We start from the raw sequence: 15,681 nt of genomic DNA, 5'->3' as shown, positions 1-15,681 counted from the left end.
GAAAGGATGATGGTAGATTATCGGTCCAACATTTCGTAAACAAGGTGGGAGGAAAGATCACCATCAATAAGGAATAAGATTAATTGTTTCGGCCAAAACGGCGCAAACCAAAAGCGGTGAAGGCCGGTATAAGATACAGTCAGAACGTCATTATCTTCGTACCGTAAAAAGATGTCAATAACAAATACTGGAACTGATTGGTATCAGAAGGTTCTCAAGCTGAAACAGAATGTCGCCTCATGTTCTTATCCGTCTTGGCCTTCGTCTCGCCTTCAATCATCTTTATAAACCAGCTCGTTATACCTAACTTTCTTTGAGTCTCTTCAAGACGCAACAAGTTAAATCGGAATATTGGCTTTTTTAATCAACAATTTAACCCTTACAAATAAGGTTTCCTTAAAGACCCCCTTGTAACAATATCTCCTTACCTCCTTACACAACCACTAAGACTACATCCTTTATCCTTTATTACGATCAAAATATCTTACAGCCGCATCAATCAACGAATGTCACCTTAGACTCGTACCTAGCCTAAAATCATCCTCAAATATCCTTTCAATACCCCTTTTCCTATTGGTAAGATCCGACTTGAACCAAATTCGAGTGTACTCAATTTCAACCTAGAACAAAGATTTGAATTAATCAATCAAATCAACCACAAGGGAACGTCATATGGTCCTTGTGAATTGATCTTTCAGTCAACCAACCTATCGAAGGGGAAAATCCCGCTCTTACCGAATTCCTTAAATCTTTTAAATATTTGGAAAGTTTAGCGAATGTTTCGAAAATTCCGTTGATCGCCTACTACAGAATAATGGAATAGGGTTTATCCTTTGTCTTAAACTAAACTACAGATCACACGAGAAAAAAAAAGTCAAAAATATCATCTTGTATGTTGTTGGAGAGTTGACAGTTTCAAGAGTAATGTGTTAAAAACACAATATCAAACAAGATAAAGAAAGAATAAATTCTATTTACATCATTTTCGATCAGAGAAATCCTGTGCAAAAGGATTTATCCTAAATCGTCGAGTACTCTCGAAACAAAAGCCATATATATATATATATAAATATATATAATATCATCCTATAATTATAAAGTCATTCACTCTGTTCTCTCAACCCATCTCTTCTCATAAACTTAGAATTTCCACGTATAAAACCAATCTTGCAACCTTGCACTTAGTTATATTAAGCAAACATTTCGGCATCTGTTCCAGTCAATCCCATTTACCAGTCAACTGCAAACTGAAACCCTATCAACAAGACTTTAGAAATGTCAGCTGAAATACTTACACCACCACCATCTCCAACTTTCTCAAAACTCTTTCTTTGTGCTGATGGAGGTGGATCAAAAGTATGCGTGGTAATACGTTCAAGTGATGGTATAGAAGTTAGAGGTATTGCCGGTCCATGTAATATGTAAGTAAGCAATATCTCCAGCCTTTCTGCTTATGTGATTTTTAAGGATTTTCCAGCTGAAATTCCTTCATTGATCTTGTAGCCAAAGTGTAGGATATGAATTAGCCTCTCAATCATTACTTTTAGCCACATATCGAGCTTTATCACAATTATCCAGCGCATATTTACCATTTGATCTATATATCCCTCCACTCTCCCCCGTTCACATGTCTGTCGCTTGCTCCACTCTCAATCCCAATACATTAGCAAGAAATAATGGCGAATCCTCAAGATCCTCTAAATTACCGAGTTTGAACGCGTCGGTATTCCAATACGCCTGGCTAGGTTTGGCAGGTGTCAATTCCGATGGAGACGCAAAAGCTTTTATAAGTTATGCGACCAACGCTTTGAGTCTGAATCAAGATAGGATCAAGTTATCAAATGGTATGTCTCCTTTCATTCCTATACACGACCTGAGTTACAAGCTGATTCAGCGATCTTATCGCAGACGTCAATCTACTTGCTGCGCCCGCTCTTGGTGTCCCAAATATTGATCACGTCGTAACTGTTGTAGCTGGAACAGGAGCCATCGGACGAACGATCAAAGTGTCACCTGACTCCTCTGACATATCGCGGAGCCAGGCGTTCCTACCTTTAGAGGAGGTCGCTGTGGCAAGTGGATGGGGATATCTGTAAGTCTTTCAACTGACGGGAAATTGATGAGTTCCTGGCTGACCGTGATCGTTGAGTAGGCTTGGTGATGAAGGATCAGCGTTTTCGCTTGGTCGTATGGCTATACGGAGTGTACTTGCTATAGCAGATCGACAAAATTCATCTTCCGTATACTCTTCATCTACACCACGATTTTCACCCTTACATAATGATATATTACGACATTTCGGTACGACTGATCCTACCGATCTAATCACCATTGCGACTCTTACGAACACCATGTTTGACGGTATGCACCCTAATGAAGCTACAGCCAAACGAAACGCTATGATAGCTGGATCAGCAAGAATAATACTGAAATGGGCTTTCCCCGAAGATCAATTAGTCGCTCCAACAAGTGGTTTACCTACTCCACCTGGAAGTTTGAATGGTGAATCAAAAACTGAGAATGAAATAGGAGAACATGATGATATTGATTCAGATACAGTCATGAGTTCTGAACCGGAGATAGTAAATACCAAAATACATTTTAGTGTGGATGAACCTGAAAATCTCAAATCACACAAAGAAGCGAAAAATTTAGTTTATAAATCAATTAAATCTCTACGGGAATTGACTTTAGAATGTTTAGGTGATTTAACAACCATGAACCTTCATAAGACTAGTTTGGTTTTAGGTGGAGGTTTGATGATGTCTGAAGGATTCAAGAATTTATTATTGGATGTATTACAAAAGGAAAATGTTACGTTTAAAAATGTAATTACAGTTGATGATGCTGCTGGAGAAGGTGCAAGAGCGTTAAGCAGACTAGGAAGTTAACCTTTGTGTTATTGTTTCAAACAAATTACAGAATGATGGTTAGATACGAAACCCTCTTATGAAGAACGAAGAGCGGAAAATTTTATGGACATTTTGATGATCTCTATAATCGGATATTCTGACCATGTAGGATAATGATTTATGTGTAATTCGTTATATTGATAATATGTACTATATCCTGTTTATGTTGTATCATATATAGTTGCTTATACAATCCGATTTTTCGATTTCTTCGTATCAATTCGCAATGTCACCTACCTAAATGTGTTGATGTAGTATCAACAGTTCGGCGAGCGATAGTACTGTAATATCAGAACAATAAATCATCCTCAGAGGAACGAGTAAAACATACGCTCGCGATAACAAAGCATTTTCAAGTGGCTGTACAATCATTCACCGTTTCTAGGCGGAATCAACTGATTTGGAATTTACCAGGAATCTGATAGAGATAGCGAATGATTATATATACATCCGTCCTATTCCTTTACGAAAGTAGAGAAAACGTGAACGAGCTAGAACACTGACAAATAAGCTTATTCTGAGTACCGGTGACTCACCAAAAAGATTCCTCATCTTACAGTACATACATCTACCGTAAACTTGGACGTCTAAAGACCATTTATGACTTTTACTTCGAATTTGAACATTGTGTTGCCAAAAGGTTAAGCCACTTTACATGTTCCTGAAGTAAAATTCCGCTGATTATATCATCTATTACCATCTTCGCATTCCCCGGTTTATTGACTATTCGTCGTATGTGTATCAGTTCGATCTTATACCCGAAATCAAATACATCACCATCCTAGGAATGTATTCCATGTGAGTGTAGTAAATGTATGATATGCTTCGATATGCGTCGGATAGCCTCATCATCGGATGATAGCAACTTTCTTGGTAAACCTCCGTTGTGGTGACACATTGGGCTTGACGGTGTATGGTATAGTATTGCAGATAGCTGTAATAAACATTGCAATAAATAGTATACTGCTCAACATCTGTGCTGTGTGCTGTACGTATTGTTGGCTGCCGATCAGGCACACAAACAGGGAAAGTAGTGGCGTTGAAAGATGCTAAGTTAATGTAATTAATGAAATCTAACCTGAATAGCTCAGAGACGCTACAGTAGATATCAGTGGTTTTATACTCTTTATCTGGCAGTAATTATTAGATGAACAAGAACAACATGAAGTGGTACAGTGTATAGATCTGATAATGATGTTAGGAGTCCACTATGAAAAAGGAGTTCAGATATACATTTATCATCCGACTTCAAAGGAATGTTTCGGCATGTTTATCATTGATACGCCGAGCATAACACTGTTTTAGGACCTTGGTTAGCTTGATGAATGAAACAGATGTAGTAATATGTTACATAGTGTCATTCATCTCGAGATCGTCCGAAGATCTAATCGAACGAGTGCTTCGTGCTCTAGCAGACAACGCGCGGGGTAGAGAAAGAGTAGGATACAATATAGGGTAGATACATGCCGATTGTGCTAGGTGTAAGGCTGATAAACAGGCAAGATTCCTTCGCAACACTTAGCTCAGGTGACTGACTGACTGGTACTTGTGTGTTCTAGGAAGATATTGGATTAGCGAGATAGGAAGTTTCTATCATTTCAAAGGAGTGCGCATGGTTGTGTATTCATACAGGCACACAAAGAAGTAAGGTTGACAGTATGGATCAGATTTTGCTATAACTTTGATGTGCTGTACGTTGATCTTTGCGTTCCGTCAGTAAGCTATTATATGCTTGGTCCAAAGAATTAACGAAACGGATGTCATGATTTATACAGGTTTACTCACCTTCACCGTATCTGATCGTATAGCGCCAGTACCGTAAAACCGGAATTCAAGTCCACTTCTGGTAGGGAATGCGGCAGATGCAACACCTGTTATTACTACTGTACACCCTAGTGTAGGTTTCAATACTTACTGAAAGATCATGTGTAACATGGGGTGCAAAAGAGGCATATGATTGAGTGTCGGGTGTTTTTGTTGGGGCTTTCAAGCCTCCAATCACGATGATGCCGTTAATTTTCTCAAACCGGTGTTTCACATGTTTAACTTAAAACAAATACTGTAATTAAAACCAAAAAATTACCTTAAACAGAGTAAATAGAAAGGTACATCCTGTAGATCAGTCAATCACCTATTTACTTCCTCTGCGGAATGTATTTTTGCATATGCAATCTGAGTTCAACATAAAAACCTTGTTATTACCTCAGCTGTCTGATTGAAATTGTAATTATTTGGGTAATGCCGTTATGAGAGGCGTATCTTTTTTTTTTTGTACACTTTCAAATGACAAAAGTTAAAACATATCATGTAACAGTAATTTACCTCACTTCTCATTGATATCATCTATCATACCAGCAAGATACTTGGTCTGCACCACTTGTGTCTGTTCTCCTACCTGATTGATGCCGAGGCTGTCGGAAACGGCAGTACAAGAATGCCGTTTTTCCATGTATTAGAAATATACGATACGGTTACTATAATCCTTCTTTTATCTTTTTGAATAGAAGATATACACGGACAGAAAATCGATATTATGTTATGAGTTTACGATAATTCACATAATTGATTAAAATCATCAAAGAATGGTAACGAGATTTACTTGATCTAGTCTTTTATCAAAATCAAATCCGATGGAAGAGAGATAGAACCATAATCGAAGATATGAAAGAGAAAAAAAACCGTTTTTTGAAAATCGCTCATCAGGTATGTTGATCTCATCAGGCGATAACAGTATATATTATGATTATATCATATATATATATATATATATATATCTCCTAAAAAAATAAATTGAACTGAATACGATCGCCCCGAAGTGAAGAAAGAAACAAGGTCATTTTCCGAAACTTGTTTCGATTAACAAGTAAAACCCATTCATTTAGGTTTGATCGTCGTGAATTTCCCAGTTTTTAATCATTAAATCATTCCAGACGTAATAAGTTAAAGAAACCTCGTACAGTAAATTGAATCATCAACTTCATTCATATAAAACCTTTACCCTTTTTCTTCAAAAAATATCGACAACTTTCTATATCACAGTCAACTTTCACTCTTTTGGAAAACAATCACATTCAACATCCTTCAAAAGCAAAAACCTGAATTACCGAAACTTGATAGAATATCTCAAGTCGTGATTGAGATCAGATTGATCTTCTCGCAAACAATCAATTAATTTTTAGTCATCTATTCAATCAGCTTAGCTTAATTACTTCTGGTGATCATTTTCGGATTGTAATGTCTTCTCTCAAGTTTTCCGAAGTGGTTTCTGTAAGTTATTAATCGAATCTGCTCCAACTTCCAACTTTTAACGCTTCCTACTAACTACCATTCATGAATACTGATGATGGCTTTGCGTAATTCATTATAGTGCCTTGAAAAAACCGACCCAAAACATCCACCTTCATTCTATTATGCCTTAGAGGTTGTCAAAAGATATGCTAGAGCTAAAATCGCTAAAGGTAGCTCAAGACACCTGATATGTAGACATGGAAAGGTGAGCACTGTCGTAATCATCACGTTTTGCCTAACTAAACATTGACCCTCAATCTTCTCTTCACAGCTTGAAACTTTAGAAGCAAAATTCGCTCCAACAGGATTACAAGATATATTTTATTTAGCAAGATTACAATTAAAATTACTTCCCTCTTCTTTGAATTTACCTTCACCTTCATTACCTGTATTGCAAACGTTAATCAAGGCTGGTTATCCATTACCAACAAATTTGAACCATGTCGAATCCGATCGTTCCCATCAGCAGAATAATGGTAACAATCTACCTAGAAAGAAACCTTTTAATCAAGGTAGAAGAGGTAGTAGAAGTCTAACTTCCAGTCCTAATCCTTCGTCAGCAGATCTCCTTTTACAGCCAATAACGACCTCAATCATTCCAACATCAACTACGATAGCCTCCAGTTCCATGAGAAGATCGTCAAGTGCAAAACCTGATTTACCATCAACGATAAATACAACATTCATGAATAAGCCTAAAACAAAATCTTCTCCAAGATCGAGCGTAAAACCTTCTTCATCAAGATCATTTTCTGAATCTCATTTTACAACCAATTCACCTCAAAGTAAATGGACTCCATTGCTATCTGGTTTAGGATTTAAATCAGTTTTTGATCATCATCAAGATCATCATCATCAACAACAAGTCGAAAAAACCTCTTCATCAATATCGTCAACACCGATCTCGACTTCTACACCTCAAATATCGTTTAATTCTGATCCATTTAAACAACTTTCACCACTATCAATGTCAGTATCACCTGTATCTGATAGAGATCAAGAAGAGATTAAATCACAACCATTAAGTCCTTCGTCAGATGAAATCATCAGTTTAAATCCTTTAAATTTGAATGATGAGGAAGAGCTAGTTCCATTAGAGTTAATCTTAAATGAATCAAGATTAACTAAATATGAAGAAGCTTTTTCATTTGATAATCAACGTGGGAACTACAATGACACATTTAATGTGAATACGCAATCACCAATAATAGGTGAGATCACATATGTTGATAATGGAGTTACAATCTCGTTAGTTCAGTAAAGGTCAATAATCTTTCACCTTTCTTCTATACCCTTTCTTTGCCGATATCACTTCCAGCTGTTGCTACTATACCGAATTGTTCGTCAATACCCCTTTTCAGAGATTTTGTGATTTTGGGCATGTTGGACATTTTGGGTATTTCTCGAGTTGTACTTTAACAACTATTAATTGTGATTCTACCACATTCATACCATGTAATAGTTAACAGAAATTTGCAATGATTAGAAAACATTTACCGCATCTGATATTCATGATTGAGGAAGTACCACCCACTCATGAGGAATGAGGAAGTCGTTGCACGCTTGCATCTATCTTGATGGCGCACTGACATACTGTACCAACAAATTGTCCTGAACATGTGAGGTGGCGGTCATACATGATATGAAGCCCACAACAAGCACATGCCAAAGGTAGCGGGTGGCGAAGGGGTTTTTCTAATGAGGAACATACAACAAGGCAAAACCACATTTGGATGTTGTGAACGACAACTTCTACACTTTAGCTGCGTTGCGCAGATATAAAGAGTATCTCGGTAGCCATTAATTGTCTCGAAAACATACAATACTCACATCATCACTTTTTTGAGTTTCAACTCAAATAAAGAATAACTTTCATGTGAAAAAGTTACCCTTTAACGTCGATCATTTGTAAAAGTTATTCCGTAGTCGCAAGCGGTAATCCTTTTTCACTGTGCATTTTTATACCACAGACATCACTCTTTTGCTGCTTTAACATACGATTGCAGCTGATACATGAAGGGACTCCGGAAGTATTACAGTGACTTTGATTGAAAACACGACTGATAGCTTGTAAGCAGAGTAGCTTTTCCAGGAACCGCTTGAGTAGTTCAGATGGCGACTCTAACTGATAAACAAAGTTCAATGATTTCCCTTAATTCTACTAATCTTTCTTGAACTTTTGATACCGACCTGCAACATCTCTCCAGTGCGTGGACTAGTCTGCTCCGGGAAGTAAAAAAAGCAATTAAGGGCAAAAATCTCCGGAATCTGCTAATCTGCTATCCTCTCATCGCACCTCCACACAGCTAGCTCAGTCTGCTTGCTACTCGTACTATCCTCGAACAAGAAGTATATTCTTAATCAGTTACAAGTTACAGTTACAGACTATTTCTACCTCTTGATAAAGGTACGAAATGAGCATTAAAGCTAGGCTCTTTCCCTCCTTTTCTCGGTGTCCCAGCTGTAATGTACCTTTTTAGCACTTGCCAAGATCACAAACATGATGAAAAGTAGTATGGACACGCGTGCGTCTAGGAATACCCCATCCAGAGCATTCTAAACAGGAACAGTATGGAATGCCATCATCCTGACCTGCACCATCGCCCCTCATCATCATGGTCGTCGTGGTTCATCTTTCATATCGCTAGTCTACTTCTTTGGTGGAGGTTTGTGTTTAGTTAGACAGTGTTAGTCTCAAGTCTGGACTCGGAATATCAATTTAGCGTTTAATCGTCCTTTTTTATCATCAACAAATTTAGCTAAAAACTTGTTTTAGACTAAATATCATCGTCGTGGGATCATCAACCCAAAAGAAGCATTTTAGAATTATTCGACATTTCAGAACTTGATTGTCTATGCATGCATCTTGATCACACGAAGGCAAACACCAAGGTAGATTCACTTCTAACTACATGGGCTGTATCATTTGTATTCTATGCATACAGGCACAGCATAAATTCGCTTGTGCATATCATACGTTTCTGCTCAAATTGAAATATAGTAGTGGTTCTGTATGTATAACATTCGAGTAGTCACGATTCTTTGACTAGTGATCATTTTAGCCTTTTTAGCGCTAATTTACAGCTTATAGCTTGATTCGAGTGGGAAATCATACTTTTACTTTTCTGTTCTTGATTTCGGTCTCCGCAGAGTTGATCAATTTACTTGGATTAGATTAATTGGTTATCCATCAATTATCATCACCTTCAGCAACGACGTACTTTCATTTACTTTACTGTTGAACATGCCTTTTCTAATGAAATAGAAATAGGACAATTGGATAAGATAGAGAGAATCAAGTGTCATACATATATACATACATACATACATACGTACATTTGACCGAACAATCAGATTAGGGCAATCGAAGAGTTAAGAGGCGTTTTTTTGGTAGAAAAAAAGGTTGAAAATAGAAAATATAGGATCATAATTGCGTACCTTGGCTTTGGCATCGGAGCTTGTTTTTAGAATAGAATTAGCGCATTTTCCTTAACATCCTCCTCCTACAGCCAATTTCAACTAGTACTGGAAATTATCAATTCAATTCAACCTCGGCCTAATTATTATCTATTCAATTCTTTCATCTTCTCTTCGTCATCATCAATCACCAATCATTAATCAGCACGCTTACTGGCTGTGCCAACAAGTATCATTGTCATTCCTTTCCAAGTTATCATTGATCAACCGACAAGATTGATCACTCAACCTTCCGACATTTCGTGCAACAACAGCATTAGACGCGCGACAAGGAGATTTCAGACCGGTGGTATCTACAAATAGACCAACAATCCAAGGGTGGGCAGGAAGAACATACAGAGTCATTGTATATAATAAGCTTACGGACCGGATGGTGTCTGTCAAGATTGGAATTCAATTCAGTACTATTATAAGGAAGTAGAAAGGGAAACAAGACATTATAACGGGCCGTTAGATTTCCAAGTTAATTGAACAGATTCTTCGGGTGAGTAACTATTTCACACAACACACTGTCAACAGCTATACATATATACATATCTTCTCTTCCTCCTTGTCTCTCTATGATAGAAAGTATGAAACGCATATGCGGTTTCACCTTTCGTTTCTCCTACATCTTATCCCGGTTTTCGTCTTAACAAGTCTGTTCCTTATTTCCTATCATAATTTCAATCACATACAGTAAAAGTCCAATTATCCTGATGACGAAGGTTGTTCGGACTGTTCTCAACTGTGAAATCGGATCTCCTGGAATGACCCACTTTCGAATTACAGTTCACTACCTTTTACCATCCCTTTCGATTCGATGAATGATAATAATATGATTCATTTGAAGACATGCTTTTTGAACTAATGATCGATCACTTTGTTTGATCGTCTTATTTTTTCATAGCAGGATTAGCATATCCGGTCTGGAATTCATTAATTGTCGTTAGATCAAATATATATCAAAACAGTCTAAAAAGAATTTAAAACGTGAATAAACTTAACAGTTTTACCTATACAACATTTCGATCACACCCAACCATCAACCCTTGTTGTTTCCTTTGTTAGGTAGTCTGGTTGCCAAGAAGAAGGCATAGATAGGTTGATCAGCGTTCTCCTTAGTGTTTTACCTAATTTCTACATCCACACATACATTTCATCACATCTCTTGGTTGTTACTACCCTATCTACCCAGCCGGAACAAATGTTTTGAGAATCAACAAGAACACAATCATTAGAATTCCTTCTTTCCTTCTTCCTTCTTTCAGCATACATACAAAGGTATAATCTCACGAAATTGGAACCAACAATTGAACACATATTTTTAGACTTGAATTGATTGCCATTATTACCTAAGTGGGAAGAACAATGTCAACTGCTTTTGTACCTATCGCTCTAGCCCCAGCAGTCCATTATAGTAATCACCATCATAGTAATATTGATAAATACGCTACTAATGGTCATAATAGTGGTAATACATATAGTTACCCAACACCAAAGTCAAGTATAGAAGGCGAACAACACAAACATAGACCACCCCCACCAGATATTCATTTACATACACCTGATAGTGCTCAGAGTTCTCAAAATCATCATTATCAGAATCCAAATAAACAACAATCAAATCCAACAAATATGTATCAGCAGTCGTCAGCGAATCACCCACAAGGTTATCAACAACAACAGCAACAACAACCAGATTGGCATACTCAAGTAGCTGGTCCCTCGACAAGACGTAGACAATCGCCAACTTCAGCTTCTATGAATCCTATCCCCTTAAACGCATACGCGGATGGTGGATCTACAATTCAAAGTAGAGATAGTAGAATGGCTGTAGATGGAGCAGATGATGACGGTAGAATAGGCACAGAAGATCCTCGTGAGTCATATCTTGCATTATCATGTTGGAAATTGCCCTTGTAACTCTAACGGTAATGCCATTTTCTTCAATTTACATTCACCTTATCTCTGATTACGATACCAACAGGCGGAGAGAGAAAATATACCGAATTGAAATGTTTAGGGGACGGTTCTTTTGGTACGGTGTGGTTGTGTGATTGGCATTCACCGGTCAAATCAGATATCATACTATCAGCAATGCAATGCGGGGCAGGAGCCAGACCTGAATGGGCAGGAAAACGACTAGTAGCGCTAAAGAGGATGAAAAGGGTTTGGGAGGGTGGATGGAAGCAGGCAAGAACCTTAGGCGAACTAGTGGTAAGTTGCGAAGGCGATTACGATGAAGGTGAAATTATGCGACACCTGTACTTATAGATCTTTATTTTTAGTCGCTAAGCAAGATACCGCCTCATCCAGCTATCATTCCGTTATACGACGCATTCATCTCGCCCAAATCTCGAGAACTGTACTTTGTTTTCGAATGTATGGAGGGAAATCTATATCAGTTGACTAAATCTCGACGTGGACGACCTCTAGCAGCTGGTTTGATAGCGAGTTGTTTTCATCAGATATCAGCAGGATTATACCACATACATCAATATGGCTATTTTCACCGAGATATGAAACCAGAAAATCTGCTAGTAACGACCACAGGCTTGACAGATTATCTTAGTGCTTCAACCCTGAATCAGATAAACGAATCTCGTATAGAAGGATCAGGTGTTCTTCCGCCAACTCAAGATGAAGTCAAATACGAAAAAGACGTTAGAGTTATAGTAAAACTTGCAGATTTCGGTTTAGCACGAGCAACGAAATCGAAACCCCCTTATACAGAATACGTTTCCACGAGATGGTATCGTGCGCCAGAAGTCCTCTTGAGATCGACGGATTACGGACCTCCAGTGGATATGTGGGCCTTAGGTACAATTTTAGCTGAGATGGTTAATCTCAAACCCCTATTTCCCGGTGTTAGTGAAATAGATCAAGTGTATCGAATTACAGAGACTATGGGAGAGCCTGGTGGAGAATATGGAACGGACGAAAGAGGAAAAATCATAGGTGGAGGTCCATGGAATTCTGGTATTAAATTGGCTAAGAATGTGGGATTTTCATTTCCAAAGGTAAGTCCATGTTTACACTGATAAGACTGAAAATCGCAGAACTGATAAATTTATATAATCCGCAGCGTCAACCTGCAAGGTTTCGTGGTCTCTTCGGGGAAAGCGTTCCTCAATCGCTGGTAGACTGTATACATGATCTACTGCGATACAACCCTAAATACCGGTTGACTTCGGCACAGTGCATCGATCACGCATATTTCCACGAAACCTTACCTCATTTACAACAAACTCCACCTTTACCAAGAATCCCTTTTTCACATGGTCAACCTGCTCCAGGAGTGTTGCGAAACCTTCCAACTGAGATCGCTCAAGCCCCTCCCCGTCAAGTACCACCATCTCATTCTCATACACCAGTCGAAGCACGACCCGCTTTCGCAAATGGCGATATGCGAACGCTGCCTCCACCTGTTGGCACCCCCGACAGCGCTTCTCCAGCTGCATCAAGATTTTTCCCTCCCGCACATATGGCGAGTCAAAGTCCAGATATGCGTGCTTACTCATCTGCTTCCGCTTTAGTTCACCAACTTCGTGAATTAGATCTACCTACGGATGATTTGGCAAGTTACGGTGACAGACCCGCGGCGTCACCTGCTCTTGCTCAAGCCCAGCAGATTGATCCAAGATCTCGATCTCAACAATGGGCTCAGGATGTCGCTCATTCTGCCCGTCATCCTACTGCTCCCCAATCGACCGTTTACGATGGTTCGGTTTATGAAGGTTCTCAACCCGCAGCCAATTCCAATCCCTCATTCAGCAACCATCCTACTGCTTCCACTTCCAATGCTCCTACTTGGACACCTTATGATCAAGTCAAACCTCACGTTGCAGCTTATGTACAACAGCAGCAGCAACAGAGGTATGTTGAAGAAAGTCCTCAACTACCTGGATCATCGCAATTATCTTTAGCTCCTGCTATTGAGCCTACTGTTGGAGCAGCTCGAGCGGAGAAACTGGCAGTTACAGGAAAGAAGAAGAAATGGGGTCTTAGTTCCGTCTTCGGTGGTGCAGCCGACAAGAGTTCGACCGTTGATTTGGCGCCAGTACCAGAATATTCAGGATCGTCACTAAAACGTACACAATCGGGTAATCGACCTGAAGATAGAATGATGAAATCTACACCTATAATATTAGATCCCAAGAAAGCTAAGAAGGAAGCCGAGAAAGCAGCTAAAGAAGCTGAAAGGGCTAAAAGAGATGCTGCAGCTGCTTTACAAAAGGAAAGAGCGCGAGCGGTTATGCAAAAGAGAAACCAGCTTATTGAGGCTAGAAATCAAAGTCATACTAAAGATGAAATTGAATTTGCTTCTTCAAATGTTAATGAAGCGGGCAATTCAACAAAACCTCGTCCTCAAGATCACTTACAACCTAATTACGTATCAGCTTCATCGTCTTCATTACACCTTGGCGGAACACCTTCAATGAGCAATCTAAGGAATTATCCGAATGTGCCTGGAAGCTCAAGTATGACCTCCGTTAGATCACATGAATCTGTTCATTCGACGAAATCGCATCATTCTGGATTGAGCGTCGCTGCTCTTAAAGCTTATGATGATGTTCATGGTGAAGGTAGACATAAAGCTAGAAGAAGAGATGATGATGATGATCATTCAATGTCAAGTTTTGGTCAATATTCTAGAAGTGTTTTGACTGTCGGTACTATCGGTACAGTCGATAGCGAGTAAGTGGAACTGTCCATCTTGTACAATTGTCCTTGACATAGAGTATTACATGCTGACCATGCTAACTATAAACTATAGCCCTGGTCCTCGACGAGCTAGAGAACACTGGCCTGATCCATTAAGACAAAGAGAAACCAAGAGAGCACCATCGATATCATCTTTCAAACAGCAACACGGTGCTACAGCGCGTTCTACAGCATCATTAGAATCTCAACTTGCACATGATTTCAAGGTCCGTGCTAATGTTGGTAGTGGAGGACATTCATCTGCATCGTTAGGAAGATTAAGTCAAGGTAGAAGTTCATTATCGTTACATGGACAAATGGAAGGATTAGGACATCCATCATTACTTTCTGCATCATCAGCAAATAATGGTCAAGGTAATGGATCTGCACCAACAAGTCCATATGGTCATCCAAAAGGTGTAGCTGTATCACATGGTATAGGAATAAGCAGACAATCAGCAGCTGGATCAGGGACAATGTTACCTAGTATAAGCAATTTAGGTGATTTATCAAATATTAGTAATAATAATCATTCACAAGGTCATATTAATCCTATGTTCAGAGTTGTAAGTACTTGTTTTTCCGATGTCTAATTATGTTTCCATCATAGCTGATTCGGGATCTTTATTCTAAAAATTCTTAGCCACCAGTAAACTCAAGTAAATTACAAACTACTTTGCCACCTTTCTCCGCTATTGCTAGTGTAGCAGATAGGGAAGCCCAAGATCATGCTTCAAGATAAGCAGGAAACTAAATGTATATAATACAACTAATGGACAATTACGTTTTTAAGGGATACAAGAAAATTGTATAATATTCATCATTATCATAACATACTTGCGATTCTCTCCCTCTTCTTGGCATTCTAGTAATTATGTTTCTATCTATACAGCCTTTATCCATCAAGATCAAAATAGTATAATTAGAAAGATTGAAAATTCAGGACAATCAAATTCGGTTATTTTGTGGACAAATATTCTATATTTATTGTAAATATCGATATTATCCTATCTATCATATCCATTAAAAGAATCACACAAAGTGAAGATGCATTGCATATACTGTATGAAGTTACCGTTATATAGCAGTTGTATATCGTATTTACTCAATGTATGGGTGTGTGTATGGGTTAGCATGAATAATTTGATTCCGTCATCGGTATTTTATTTTGTCATGTCTCAGAAAGTATCAGATCAAAATCAAGTTGACTTTGTTGGATGATTACATAGAAAAGCAGTATGAACGATGATATCTTAAAGCCTTGAACTTTCAGATAACTCATTAAAGCTATATGCAAATACTCTCAATATTGGGTAGT

General features: G+C 38.5%; 3 protein-coding genes across 3 annotated transcripts; all 3 read left to right on the top strand.

The window, feature by feature from the left end:
- Positions 1–1,275: 1,275 nt before the first annotated feature.
- L201_001306 (uncharacterized protein) lies at positions 1,276–2,891 on the top strand (the record flags this gene model as incomplete). The annotated part of the gene is made up of 4 exons (XM_066217095.1): positions 1,276–1,421; positions 1,504–1,844; positions 1,909–2,092; positions 2,153–2,891. 4 exons carry the CDS (start codon positions 1,276–1,278, stop codon positions 2,889–2,891), a joined length of 1,410 nt encoding a protein of 469 aa, XP_066073192.1.
- Positions 2,892–6,146: 3,255 nt separating this feature from the next.
- Positions 6,147–7,461, top strand: L201_001305 (uncharacterized protein; the record flags this gene model as incomplete). The annotated part of the gene is made up of 3 exons (XM_066217094.1): positions 6,147–6,179; positions 6,280–6,405; positions 6,472–7,461. The coding sequence occupies 3 exons, from the start codon at positions 6,147–6,149 to the stop codon at positions 7,459–7,461; spliced, it is 1,149 nt and encodes a 382-aa protein (XP_066073191.1).
- Positions 7,462–11,027: 3,566 nt separating this feature from the next.
- On the top strand, positions 11,028–15,105 carry L201_001304 (uncharacterized protein; the record flags this gene model as incomplete). The annotated part of the gene is made up of 6 exons (XM_066217093.1): positions 11,028–11,538; positions 11,647–11,876; positions 11,948–12,679; positions 12,745–14,357; positions 14,437–14,929; positions 15,007–15,105. 6 exons carry the CDS (start codon positions 11,028–11,030, stop codon positions 15,103–15,105), a joined length of 3,678 nt encoding a protein of 1,225 aa, XP_066073190.1.
- Between the last annotated feature and the right edge of the window lie 576 nt (positions 15,106–15,681).

Source organism: Kwoniella dendrophila, chromosome 1 (genome assembly GCF_036810415.1).
Source record: "Kwoniella dendrophila CBS 6074 chromosome 1, complete sequence".
NCBI lineage: Eukaryota > Fungi > Basidiomycota > Tremellomycetes > Tremellales > Cryptococcaceae > Kwoniella > Kwoniella dendrophila.
Note: the sequence above shows the minus strand (reverse complement) of the source record. Positions and strands in the feature narration are given on the sequence as shown.